The sequence below is a fragment of the Rana temporaria genome, chromosome 11, assembly GCF_905171775.1.
Source record: "Rana temporaria chromosome 11, aRanTem1.1, whole genome shotgun sequence".
In the NCBI taxonomy this organism is placed as follows: Eukaryota; Metazoa; Chordata; class Amphibia; order Anura; family Ranidae; genus Rana; species Rana temporaria.
In genome coordinates, this window is record NC_053499.1 from 105,116,441 (window position 1) to 105,130,361 (window position 13,921).

Below are 13,921 nucleotides of genomic sequence, written 5' to 3' on the forward strand. Positions count from 1 at the left end.
AGAAGTCAGTGTGAAGACGGCGAATGGGTCTGTGCGCCGCCATCTAGGTGTCCCGCTATGGGAGGGGCAGGTTATGGCTCTGAAGTAACAGTCACAGGAGATTCATAAAAAGAAAAAGTTATATTTGTTGAAATGCTGTAGCACCGGTGCTCAGAGTTCGGGGGGGGGGAATCAGGGCCCCATAGGGTCAGCCACCCTCTGCTCCCTCCGCAGCCGCCAGTTCTCCTCTTTGAGCTTCTCCAGCTCCATCTCCAGTTCATGGAGCCTGGGGGGGTCAGCCTGCTGTGACCTCAGGTGGTTGTTCTCCTCCTCCATGCGGCTTATGCACTCCTCCAGCTCCATGTACTCATGGATCAGCTCCTGCTTGCTCATGTCCTGCAGGCTCTCCACGTGGTCCTTCATCATCAGGAACTGGGTGGTGGTGTAAGGGGCCACCGGTGGGCCCTTGGCGAACATCTCGGCCCGCATCTGGGACGCCCGCTGCGACTCCCTCTCCTTCAGTCGCTTCTTCTCCTCCCAGGTCAGCTTGTTATACGGCTTCCAGGACCTCTTCTTCTTGGGGGGTAGCCGGCGGTGCCTCTTTCTGCCCCGCTCCCTCCAGGGCCCCTCCGGCTCATGGCTGTCGCCCATGACCAGCTGACAATGGTGTTCCCTGTTGTCCGTAATACCAGATTGTACAGTGAGGACTTCGTAAATGGTGTCCAATGGTTCTTCCGGACCCAGCTCCTGGAGATCCCAAGCCGAGTCTACACAATGGGCTGCTGCTGGTGGGCGGTACCCAGGTTGAGACCAATTTGACCTGGTGTTGTCGTTCATGGGGCAATTCTGCTTGAAGTGACCCAGTTGTTTGCACCGGAAGCAGCGTTGTTCGTTGTCCTCCTGGCGTGGATAGCGAGGGCTAGATGTCATCGGTCTGTTAGGCGGTTGGTATCTAGCGGCTGGTGGGTGTGAGGGCGCCGTTGGTCGTGGAGGTTGTACCCGTGGTGTGACCTGGTTTGTCTTGCGAGTATCCGCATATTCATCTGCCAACTTCGCGGCCTCTGGTAGAGTCATGGGCCTGCGATCTCTCACCCAATCTTTGACATCCGTCTGGATGTGATTGTAAAATTGCTCCAGGAGCATTAGTTGCAAAATGTCCTCTGCGGTGGTGGCCTGGCTGCTGTTAACCCAGTTAGAGGCCGACAGGGACAACTGGCATGCCCATTCCGCGTAAGAGTCTGTCGTGGTTTTGCGTGAGTCCCTGAACTTCTGTCGGTGGGACTCTGGGGTTACTGCATAACGAGCCAGGAGCGCTTCTTTAACCCGGGCGTAGCTATGGATATCCTGATCTGGCACGGTCCGGAAAGCATCAGAAGCTTTTCCTGACAGTTTGCCTGACAATATTGCAACCCACTCTCCTCTAGCTATTTGGTGCAGGTTACATTGTCGCTCAAAATCTGCCAGGTAGTTATCAATCTCACAGTCCTTTTCATCAAAAGCTTTAAAAGCGCTAAACGGGATCTTCCTTGTGTCTGCTGTGCTGTACTCACTGTTTGGAGAATGTGCGGCTGCTTGTTGGACTGCTGCCAGTTTTAACTGTAGCTCTGCGTCTCTTATTTGTTTAGCCTCCTTCGCTAACAGGTCCATCACTTTCAGCACCACATCCGTCGTTGGGTTCGGGCCGAACCATGCTAGCTTCTCTCTCATTAGCTTGTTGGCTGGCGATTCCTCCTCCTGAATCACTGGTGTCTCCATCTCTTGTACTGCTGGTGTTGCTGCAATCCCGTCCTCCTGGTCTATCTCCATTGATTCTGCTATGATGACCCGCTTGGTTTTGTTGCTAGCAATCCTTCCACGAACTTCCAGTAGTTCTTCCAGTGTCTGCTTGGAATCCGGGTGTAAAGGAGAGTAGAAGGGAAAATCCCACTGCTGCCAACCAATTGTGACGGTATCGGTATGATATCCCCGTCAAAGATTCCCTTCTTCCATAAGAACATCACCCAATATTCCACTAGGAGGAATATTCCTGAGATCGCCCATTAAGCCACACATTAGTCCAGGCTTACTGCTAGAACAAGACAGACTTTAATGTTATATCACACAGCTTATATGTCATTTCCAAAACTGTTACAATGACAAATCTCCGCCCCCCCCTCACACTGGGGCTTCCATACAGATGATTAGGCGGACACGACGGAGCCAATGCTGAAAACACATTTTCTTTAGACAATGACATCAAGGACGCTGATTACTAGTTGTACTAAATACATTAACTAGACCGCTCGACCCCGCATATAGAGAGATAATTACCACACTAGAGCAATCAGAATAATTAACACAAGCCACTTAAACACAGATCTCCTTCACACAACACAATAGATCAATTAACCTTTAGAAATAGTGAGGGGACATTAGCACGTCAATAACCTGTTAGCCGAGGACAGAATCACACAGGGCAAGCAAGGAGAATTAGACTGAGACATATAGCAAATGCATCACAATTGTTATCATTTTTATAATTTTGTTTTATATTTATATATAGTATTAAAGGGCCCAGAGGTTCCCAGGGCCCTGGATGGCTACCCCCCTTTTTTAATATATATTTATATATTGTTCTTTATTTCTTCTTTTTTTGTAAAGGACCCCCCCGCTTCTCAATTTTAGGCGGCAGAACCCCCCCCCCCCCGGTTCTCTGTGCTCCAAGGGGCCCAGGCCTGAAGCTGTGTAAGGGGCCCCATAATTCATGATGGCGGCCCTGCTTATACGGTTTGCAATGAAATTGAGTTTGACATCCCTGTGTTAAAGCTTATATAAATAGGAGTTTAGTGATAAAGTTTACACCTACTTCATGAGACCAAGAGATTTCACTTACTTGGCAATAACTGGAATAGATACAGCTTCTGCTATTGCCTTGATAAAGTCACAATGGACCGGGTGCTGTGGCCTTTCCTCTTTTTTCCTTTGAAAAGAAAAGTTAAAATACTGATCAGATTACTTATATTTCCAGTGTTCTGTGGGTTATCAGAAACAACTTACAATGATTTAATGTACATTGCTGCACATTCATAGAAAAAGTAGTAGCATTATTTATATTGTTTTTAGAAACCTACTATTATCATTGTAACATCAACAAAAAGCCTGCTAACACCATAATACAACTTTTTGAGCAGTGTGCCAAAAAAGTTTTCAACGAAATTGAGAGTGCCCATTATTAACCTCCCTGGCAGTATTTCCAAGTGAGGCTTGGGGTGAATTTTCAGTACCAAAGTGGTAACCCTGAGCCACACTAGGGATTGCATTGCAGGATCCATGTACAGCTTACTTACCTTGTCCCCTGGATTCTGTGATGTCTCCCCCGCTGTGTCTGCGAGCCGTGTCTCTGCTCGATTGCTCGATTCACAGTGCCAAGCTCCGTTCTCAGCGAGCGTTGCGACGCATGGGGACGGAGCTCGTGCCAAATTCTTACAGATTACAGCACTGTATCAAATAGTTTCACATCCCCTTTTTCCCTGGTGGTTTGTCCAGTGCCCTGCATCCAGTTTTATATTATAAAGACTATTCTTTCTGCCTGGAAACTGGAGATTGTCAATAGCAACCAAAAAGTGTCCCTTCACGTCAAAAGTGCTTTTAGACCAGCTAGAAAACAGCGATCATAAATTAGAATCACTTGCAGAATTGAGCGATAGTGATTTGTGGGGAAATTCATCATCAAACACTGAAAGTAACGACAGCAACAATTCTGCAACTGAGCAAATTTCAGTGTTTTTGATTTGATTACAGTATTGAATAATTTTTATTATTATTATTTGTTATAATTATTTATAGTTATTTATTATAATTTATGATTTTGTGTTTCAAACTTTTAATACCCGGGATGTCTACTAGACTCTTGTTTGGACAGATTTAAGTGAGTTATTTCTAAGAATTACAGGCCTACAATATAAAAAGCCAAATTTACATGCAAAACATTGTGCCACTTTCAGCATCAAAAATATGACATAATCATACCGCCAGGGAGGTTAAAAAAAAAAAAAAAAAAAACTCTCAATTACGAAGATGAATCTTGATACAGAAAATGCTGTAAACAACTTGAATAATAGTAAGAAATTAAAATTGAACTTTCAAAGATTAATGGTAAGTGGTAATACTTTCCAGGAGATGTGTTCTGCAAGGAAAGTATGTAGTGGATATGGTAAAAGAATGGTCAAAGTAAGATAATGAAATGCCTATTTTAATGCGCAACACATGCTCTATATCTCATATATATATATATCCTATTATACTTTATATGCATATATGTCATTGATGCTATAGGAATAATCATAATTCATAATTACTATATACAACCCTTGCACCCCCCTTGCTCATATGATGTTATCAGTCATGCGTCACATAGTTTGAAGGAAAATGGGAAATCGGTCTGCAAAACAAGCTGAAATTAGATCGGTGAAAAGTCCCTAAGAACCACAGAGAAACCGCAGAACAGAAGAACCAGACAGATACCAGACATCAGCATTGCTTCACCCTTCGCACCATCCTAACATGAAATAGTTAATAGCTTACAAATCAGAACGTCACAAGAATAATATTACATATTAATGAGAATATTGAATATTCATGATCATGTGTTTGAATATGCTTTGCAGAACCATATATAAATGGAGCTTGAAATAAAAAAAAGATGAAATTTTCTCAAGCTGCAGTTTGCTTGTCAGAGTGAGAATTTACTTTATGTGCGCACATACGATTCTTATCAGATTTGGCCAGTAAGCAGATACCAAAAACCGGACACTTGGCTCCTTTCCAAAACAATTGGCGCCCAACGTGGGGCTTCGGGCTTCCTGATTCGAAGGGCCAAGCTGATCGAGAGGGGACTGGGACGGACCAACGCGGACAGGGCACGGAGACTGATCACCTCTGAGAACGGTAAGACACTTTTAATTTTGTTTACTGTTCATCCCGCCCGTAGTTGGTTAGTTCCTGTTCCCGTGTCGGCTTCCCTCGATCAGCAAAGCAGGCAGATAATATAGCTTGCCCGAAGGTCATTTATAAGAACCTGCATAACTGGTATCTGCAGCCTGTATATTTTGTTTCCTATTTTGTTTTGTCAAGCTTGTGACGGCTGTTGGGAATAAGGGGATTAATTATATAGTCACGGATGAGAATTGACGTGGTCAAACTCCTCCTGGGGGAATAAATAATTGTGCTGTGAAGCAGGGATGACCAGGAGGGGGCGTCAGGAGAACGCATAGTTGCGTGGGGATCCCGTGAGGACTAATAATCTTGTACTTCACTGCGGTTGTCACATATCTTGTTGGTTTGTTATATGTGCTGGCTTCTGATGGGTTGATGAGACAGGCAGAAAGGAATAGAGTCACAGATGCGATAACTGGCTGAAACGTGGTCAAACTTCTCTCGGGGTTGAGGTTAAGTGTGCCGGGGAAGGCGGACAGCCAGGGTATCAGGATATTAGAGGTGCTGCACAAGGTGTACAGAGGAAATCCTGTGACAGGTGTTCGGAGGTCTCATCTTTCCATCACATGAGCCAGGAATGTCATGTCCTGAATGTGTCTGTGGGCTACTGTTAGGAATTCATTCAGAAGGCTGGGGGCTGGTGAAAGTTGTAACCCCAGGATACAGGGAATAAATTCTTGGCCTGAAACCTTTGTTGGTGGATGTTCCAGACGTGTTGGTGTTCAGATTAAACGTGCACTACCCGGTTAGAATTGCAGTCGGTGCATCATTGCCAGCGATAGAAGGTGAAGCTAGAGAGAGGGGATACTTACCTATTAGGTGTCCATTCCAGCCAGAAAAGTGTAAGGAGAGTGAAAAGGACAGAGTCAGAAGTTTGGGTTTGCCTCTGGGACAAGTAAATGACATTTAGAGGAACGCACTGAATTTAATTACTATGTTTTGCTAAGCCCGTCCGTCGGCAGCAATTTGCTTTCGATTTCAAAGAAAGGAAAAAAAAAAAGAGAAAAGTGTACTTTTAAAAAGGGGAAGTGACAGCGCAGCAGCTCTGAGAGAAAGATTTCAAAAGAACACGCAGCCAAAACTTCAAAACTTGAGTCCAAGACAGCCTTGTAATACAAAATCCTGAGCCTGAACGTGTATCCCTCCATTAGATAACGATGGGACAGAAATTACAGAAGCCAAAAGGAAGGCAGCCTAGCTTGCAGCTTGATTGCATGGAGGGAGGGAAGGGGGGCAGTAAAAAGGATAAGTGAACTTGCAAGAGTATGTGACATCAACATGCACATGGGTGGAAGATTGCAAGCAGAAGAATGGTGGGTTTTGTTAAAACGGAAAAAGGGTCTATTGTCTGATCATGGCGGAAGCCTGGTACAGAGTATTGAAAGCCATCCAGGGGGAGGGGTGGACAGAGCGAGAGACAAATCAACATGGATATATTGTATATGTGCATCATAAACTAGAAAGTACATTGGAGTCCGGACGGCCACCACCCTATAATGGCGTCCGAACACAAGATAGGAAACCCTGCCCCTCAGTAACCGCCCCTCGCTTGATCCTCCCATCAGGCTCCGCCCCAATGTAACACCTCCCTTACCACCCATGGCACCTCCCCAGGACGGTGGCCATCTTGCTACACCCAACAATGGTGACACACCCAGTCAATCCACAGGAAGACTCCCTATATTGACTTCCTGTGACGGCTATATTGGTACACCCATCACTCTATGCCCAGTGTTAGACCAGACCGGAGCATATTACAGGGAAGACGTTAACCCATTCATGATGTTCGAAGACGATGAGGTTGGGGCAGAGGCAAGCGGTCACTGCCACTCACCTGGGCCCAAGTAAGTACTGGTGACCCAGGGGAGTGTTGATCCTACTGGTGCCACCCCTAGTTCAGCCAGTTAGGATACCAATGGCCCAACTCAGATAACAGTGTCCGGAGGCCTGTCGGATGTGAAAACCGGGGCAACTACACTTCCCTACCAGGGCCATGAACCAGTACATCCCCCTTTCCAGTCACCTCACAGGGCACTGCGGGAAATCTGTATGGAATCTGACCGAATAACATCCTCACATCCCCAGCCCACATCCACAACAGCACGGCCTACACCTGCAGGCCTCCTGGGAGCAGTGCAAAAGACCAAAGTGGGCGCTAGATACTCACTCCCAATGTACTCCCCCTCCACAACTGTTCTCCGAGGACATTGCAAATGTCCCGGGAAGACCCACGGGTGATTCACATGACACCATACTGTATGCCCCCCCCACCAAACAAGGGACTACCTCTTCAACCACCACAACAGAGAAATGACTGGAGACCTCCACCCCGTGGGTTGCAACCTCACATACCAAGGGGGGAAATGCCGCCTGCACCATTAGGCGCACCCCTGATGTGACCTTTAACCCTCAACAAGCATCATCCCTTGTAACCAGTCTACCAGACCCTGAGAAACAGCCCATGCCATTTTACAGAAGGATTGCCCAGATCCAGAAGGCATACTCCTGTGCCTGGCGGGACCTGGTAAGCCTGTGTGAAATCAAAGCAGGGGATTCTTACTGTCCAGTAATGGAAAGGTGTTTTAGGGTGGACAGTGGCATCCCTGACAATACATATGGTTCGGGATGTGAGTTCGTAACACAGTTACAACGGTGGGCATGTGACCGTTTGGCAGACCAAGCAACAAGCATACAAGATATTACACAAGACAAGGCTGAATCAGTTGAGAAATTCCATACTAGGATGTTACAGGTGTTCACTGATTTAAGATTTAGCACACAAATGAAGAGGATGTTATCCTCTGCATTTGTAGCAGGCCTCAGGGAGGCAAACCAGGCCTGCTACTATCTAGGCCAGAATACATAGTGTTACCTCTTGACACTCTACTACTGGTAGCAAAGGGCATAGAGTCCTCACAGGGTAATAGGAAGGCAGTCCCTCTCATGTTGGCTTCTGACACACCATACCCGCCACCACCAACATGAAACCCGCGAGCCTGCTGTTACAACTGTGGGAGGCCCGGACACTTTAGGAGACAATGCCGAAGCCCGTGGAGATCCGATCGAAGACAGCCCGATCATGGGGACAACCAAAGAAGAGGAGATGCTCAACACCAAGGATAAAACGTCCAGGGGAATCCCAGCTCAGCACCTAATGATTGGCCTCCTGCTCCCCCTCCGTTTGGCCATATGGATCCATAGGAATTTGGCAAGCCTGTGTCATACACTCCGACCATGATCGCAGCACACAAAGATTCAGGAGGACCTCTAGCCAAGATAACTCTCAGTATCGAGGGCCATCCCACCACCTTCATTTGTGACACAGGCGCCTGCCGAAGCGTAATCAGAACGAAAGAACTACCCAATACCTCCTTCCTAACGGACGTCGACATTACATGCGTTGGAGTGGATGGAACACCCCGAAGAAGTCCTCTGACCTGCCCCCTACAAGTTGGCAACATCCCTGACCTACTAACAAGATTTGTGGTCTCTGACACCTGTCCCATGAACCTACTAGGGGCTGATGTCTTATCCAGACTCCAGGCCTCAATCTCCTTCTAACCTGATGGTGGTATTCGAGTGACCTCACCACTGACTAATGAAGACACTTCAGCATTATGCTCCATTTCACTCTTGCTGTCCCTAAACTTAGAAGATGAGACTGGAATTCTGGAAGAGGTTTTAACCCGAATACCTTCTTGCCTTTGGTCTACAGGCCCAGAAGACATCGGTCATCTGAAAGTCCCGCCCGTCATGGTCAGAATGAAGCCTGGAGCCCCTCTACCTAGAAAACCCCAATACCCCCTCAAGCCCTCCGTGTCAGCAGCAATCACTCGCCAGATAGAGGCCCTCCTACATAATGGGGCTCTTATACACTGCACAAGCCCCTGCAACACCCCACTCTTCCCAGTCAAAAAGAAAACCCCAAAAGGAGAACCTGTGAAATATTGCATGGTGCAGGACCTCCGAGCAGTGAATGAGGCCACCATACTGGAAACGTCCATCGTACCCAACCCACACACCTTGCTGGCAGGAATACCACCCACGGCCAAGTACTTTACTGTGGTGGACCTAGCGAATGCCTACTTCAGTGTCCCCCTATATCCACGTTGTCAATTCTTATTCAGTTTTGTCCACGAAAGGAAAAGCTACACCTGGACTGTAATGCCGCAAGGTGCCCAGAACTCTCTGTCCCAATTCTCAAAGGCAATGAAATTCATTCTGGACACATGGATCAAACTCCACCCAGACGTTGTGCTTCTCAAATATGTGGATGACCTCTTGCTCTGCGCAGATACCCAAGATGAGGCTGCAACCCACTCTGAAGACCTTCTCTGTTACCTGGCTGAACAAGGCTGTAAAGCAACAAGGCAGAAGATCCAGTGGTGCAAGCAAACAGTGGTCTTCCTTGGACATTGTATCTCACAAGGTGTAAGACATCTCACTCAAGAGCGAGTAGCTGTGATCAAGGCAATTCTGGTGCCAGCTGGCCACAAGTCTCTTCATGCTTTTTTGGGCCTAATATCTTATTGTCGTTCATGGATTCCGGAAGCATCTCTGCTAATGCAACCACTGTATGATGCTCTAAAGACTGATCCTTTCACACTGCCTCCAGAAGCCCTTACAAACTTTGAAATTCTGAAACAGATCCTGTCTTCAGCCCCTGCGCTCGGCCTCCCAGACTATGAAAAAACTTAAAGCTATTTGTCTCAGAGAGAGAAGGACACGCCACAGGAGTACTGGCCCAATCTCACGACAACAGACTTTGACCTATCGAGTACTATTCCTGTCGATTGGATCCAGTAGCAAAGGGGGGCACCCTCCTGCCTCAGAGCCGTTTTCACAGCCCAGGCCCTTCTGGACAAAACTGAAGGTCTTGTGCTGGGCCACCTTCTTATCCTTCTAGCCCCGCATGACATATCAGCAGTGCTAAACCAAGTACAACCAAAACATATGTCAGCAGCAAGACATCTTAGACTACAATGCACTTTGCTCCTCCCGGATAACATCACCCTCCTCAGATGTAACACCCTCAACCCTTCCACTCTGCTCCCACTTCTCGAGGGGGGAAACGACCCTCACGATACCCCTCACGACTGTCTCGAAATGATGATGGAAACTACACACCTGCCAACAGTTAGCAGAGTGCCTCTGGACGACCCTGACCTGACTATCTATGTTGATGGATCATGATATGCAGATCATGAAGGGAGGTACCACACCGGATATGCTGTCACTACCAAAGACACAATCCTCCATGCCTCTGCGTTGCCCCCTCTAAGTCTGCACAAGAAGCAGAACTTTAGGCCCTAATCATGGCATGTAAGTTGGCGGAGGGGAAAAAGGCCAACATTTATACGGACTCAAGATACGCCCTTGGAGTGGCCTGTGATTATGGGGTCCTGTGGAAGAACAGGGGATTTCTGACAGCAGTGGGTACACCCATAAAACACAGCGCAGCAGTTCTTCCTACCCAAGTGGTGGTTCTCAAGGTAAAGGCACATGGCAGACTGAACACTCAAGAAGCACAAGGTAATCACTTGGCGGACATGGCAGCAAAACATGCTGCGAAAGTTGTGCGAGAAGTCGTACGCAGAGTGGACGTCCAAGACATTCCAACACAAGACATTTTGGCACAAGACACAGTACAAGCCACCATGATCTTGCAGAACCCTCCTGTGGATTGGGCACGTTTGAAGGAAATGCAAGAGGCTGCAAGTGAGGAGGAAAAAGGAACATGGACAAAGAAGGGAGCCATAGTGAAGGATGGACTCATGGAAGTGAATAAGAGACCATGTTTACCACGGTCCATGTTCCCAGCTGTGGTGCAGTGGGCTCATGGTGCTTCTCACCTGTCGAAGACCTTGATGAATTATTTGATCAATAAATACTACCTGGCCCCGGGAATTACCCCGCTCACCAACAACTTCTGCAAGTCATGCGTCATCTGTGCTAAGTGCAACCCAGGAAGAATGGAAAAGACGCCCATGAAACATCTAGCGAAGGCTCAATATCCCTTCCAACGAATACAGATCGATCACATTCAGATGCCGAAGAGTGGCCGGTATGAATACGCTTTAGTGATCATTGATATGTTCAGTTCCTGACCTAAAGCCTTCCCGGTCACCAATATAACAGCAGAGACCACAGCCAAGAAGCTTCTAACAGAAATAGTGTGCAGATATGGTGTCCCAGAGGTCATAGAGAGTGATCAGGGGCCGGCTTTCACAGCCTTGTTAACCAAAGAAATATGGACAGCCCTAGGGGTCACACTAGCTTTCCACACCCCGTACCACCCTCAGAGCAGTGGGAAGGTAGAGAGATTGAATGGCACAATAAAATCCTGAATGTTGAAAATGTCTCAGGAGACAGGGATGAGCTGGCCAGACAGCCTACCCATTGCCCTGTTCAGTGTGAGATACACCCCTAAAGAGAGCCATGGTTTATCACCTTATGAAATACTGTTTGGTTCAGCCCCGAGATTAGGGTGTTACACAACACAACAATTACAGTTAAAATCCGATGTATTAACTGATTATGTGACTGCTTTGTCTCGTGAATTAAACCGTATCCATGCAAAAGTTTTCTCTTCCTTTTCAAGATCCTGAGTTAGATACAGGAACACACAAGTTGGTCCCCGGTGATTGGGTTATGATAAAGAAATTTGTGCGAAAACACCCTCTTGAACCAAGATATAATGGTCCCTTCCAGGTCCTCCTAATAACAGCTACATCAGTGAAAGTTGCAGGGAAGAACACCTGGATACACGCCTCCCACTGCAAGAAGGTCACCATACCCAAGGAAACAGATAAAGATAAATCATGATCCTATATATCCTTTGTCTGTGTGGGTTGACTAGGGCACAGCATGCAGCCATTCCTAAGAAAGATGGGAAGGTAATTTTTTGGTATAATTCATCTGATACCCATGTAGCCACATTTGACTTCCACCTGTGTAAGATACTCCCATGTCCTGAGCATAACAGCAGGTCAGAACGGTATGAAAAAGGTGATGGGGAGGGGTATATATGTGTCACTAAAGGGTCATGGGGAAAAAATTGTGGCAGTTGGGGAGCAGCAGCTTGGAATATGAACCTCAACCAGCCTATGACAGTAAAGACAGCCAGGGGGAGCCCTTGCTAACCCGTCTCACCCTCACCAAGCCAGGGCTCAGTATGACACTTGTCCTAAACATACGGAATCCGAGCCCATCCGATAAGGGAGAGTATGTGTTGGGGTGGTGGTTCGGAGGGGGTCACTGGGGTCATAAAGGGTCTTTCCGTCTAGAAGATATGTACAACAACAACGAATGACAGCCAGTCAAAAACTTGCCCCCACCAAACCCCTTAAAGCCCCATGTACAGACCCTGGGGGACATGATTGCAATAGCGGATCCTACCTTCAAGGATACAATGGAGGTTGAAACCGGCCTCTTGGAAGTCAATCTCTGGCTAGAATGGATGAGATGTAGCGCTAGTAAACATAATAGAACCAACTGCTATGTCTGTGGTAGTGCTAGGCCACATTTGGGTACAGTCCCATTAGTTATACCTAAAAAGGAGGAAGAGTGCTTCCTAAGCCTCTACACTAACACTTCCACCAACCAGTTAACATGTGAGAAGTGGAAAAAGGAATATCCCATAGACACTAGGGCCTCAATACCTAAGATAGCTATCACCATATACCCTGGAAACTACACCTGTTATGCTCACCATGAAGGGGGGGGGGGGGGTAAAAACCTAGGCAACTTCTCCAAAGGTTACTGTGCTTCTTACAGTCATGTCCCAGCCAACTTAGTAGAAAATCAAAGTCAATCCTTGGGGGATGTGTATTGGATATGTGGAGACATGCAAGTGAGGACCAGGTTGGAGGGGCAATGGAAGGGAGAATGTGACCTTGCAAAGGCCCTCATGCCTCTGCACATCCTAACGGAAGGTATCAAAACACACAGGGTAAGAGCAGTGCTTTAAGTGGGCCAAAAGAGGTGCTGGTACTCTATTAGGCGCCGGTGCTCCCCCCCCCAATACTGAACATGAAAATACCCTTAGAAAGTACCCTGAAAAAGAGCTATTGTAGAAAGAGCTACTGAACATAAATGCTAAATTCAGGTAAGTGCTTTTTACAGGGAAAGGGGCGACAATGGGCACAGTGGCATCATGGGGCACAGTGGTGACAATGGGCACAGTGGCATCATGGGGCACAGTGGTGACAATGGGCACAGTGGCATCATGGGGCACAGTGGTGACAAAGGGCACATAGGTGACAATTGGCACAGTGGCATCATGGGGCACAGTGGTGACAATGGGCACAGTGGCATCATGGGGCACAGTGGTGACAATGGGCACAGTGGCATCATGGGGCACAGTGGTGACAATTAAAGGGCACAGTGGTGACAATTGGCACAGTGGCAACAATTGAGGGGCACAGTGGCTGCATTTGATGGCATGGCACAGTGGTGACAATTGATGGAACAGTGGCTACGTTTGATGGCATGGCACAGTGACTGCGTTTGATGGCATGGCACAGTGGTGACAATTGATGGCACAGTGGCTGCGTTTGATGGCACAGTAGCTGCGTTTGATGGCATGGCACAGTGGTGACAATTGATGGCACAGTTGCTGTTTGATGGCATGGCACAGTGGTGACAATTGATGGCACAGTGGCTGCATTTGGTGGCATGACACAGTGGTTGCATGTGATCGGCACAGTGAGGCTTCAATTTTTTTTTTTTGCGCCCCCCCCCCCCAATTTTGAGCACCAGCCGCCACTGTTCCAGACATTTGTAATGTTTGTAGATCCTGGGACACACACACACGTGTGAAGGTAAAGTGTCTGCAGGGAAAAGTCAGGGAAGGGAGGGGGAGAGATAACAACCATCTGAGAGGAGCAGTGTGACAGGCAAATATGAATGGATCTGTGTGAGGACGACAGGGAGCAGGACGGAAGGGAGGAAGATGCCAGGGAGAGAG

The 13,921-nt window shown here is 47.4% G+C and overlaps 1 protein-coding gene across 7 annotated transcripts in view; it reads right to left on the minus strand.

Annotated features, from left to right (window-relative positions):
• Positions 1–13,921, minus strand: part of DUS2 (dihydrouridine synthase 2) — a 901,714-nt gene that overhangs the window by 231,918 nt on the left and 655,875 nt on the right. For all 7 annotated transcript variants that reach the window (XM_040328788.1, XM_040328789.1, XM_040328790.1 and 4 more), the window contains one exon: positions 2,852–2,938. In XM_040328788.1, the coding sequence (XP_040184722.1) occupies positions 2,852–2,938 (87 nt within the window). The remainder of the gene's footprint in view (positions 1–2,851; positions 2,939–13,921) is intronic.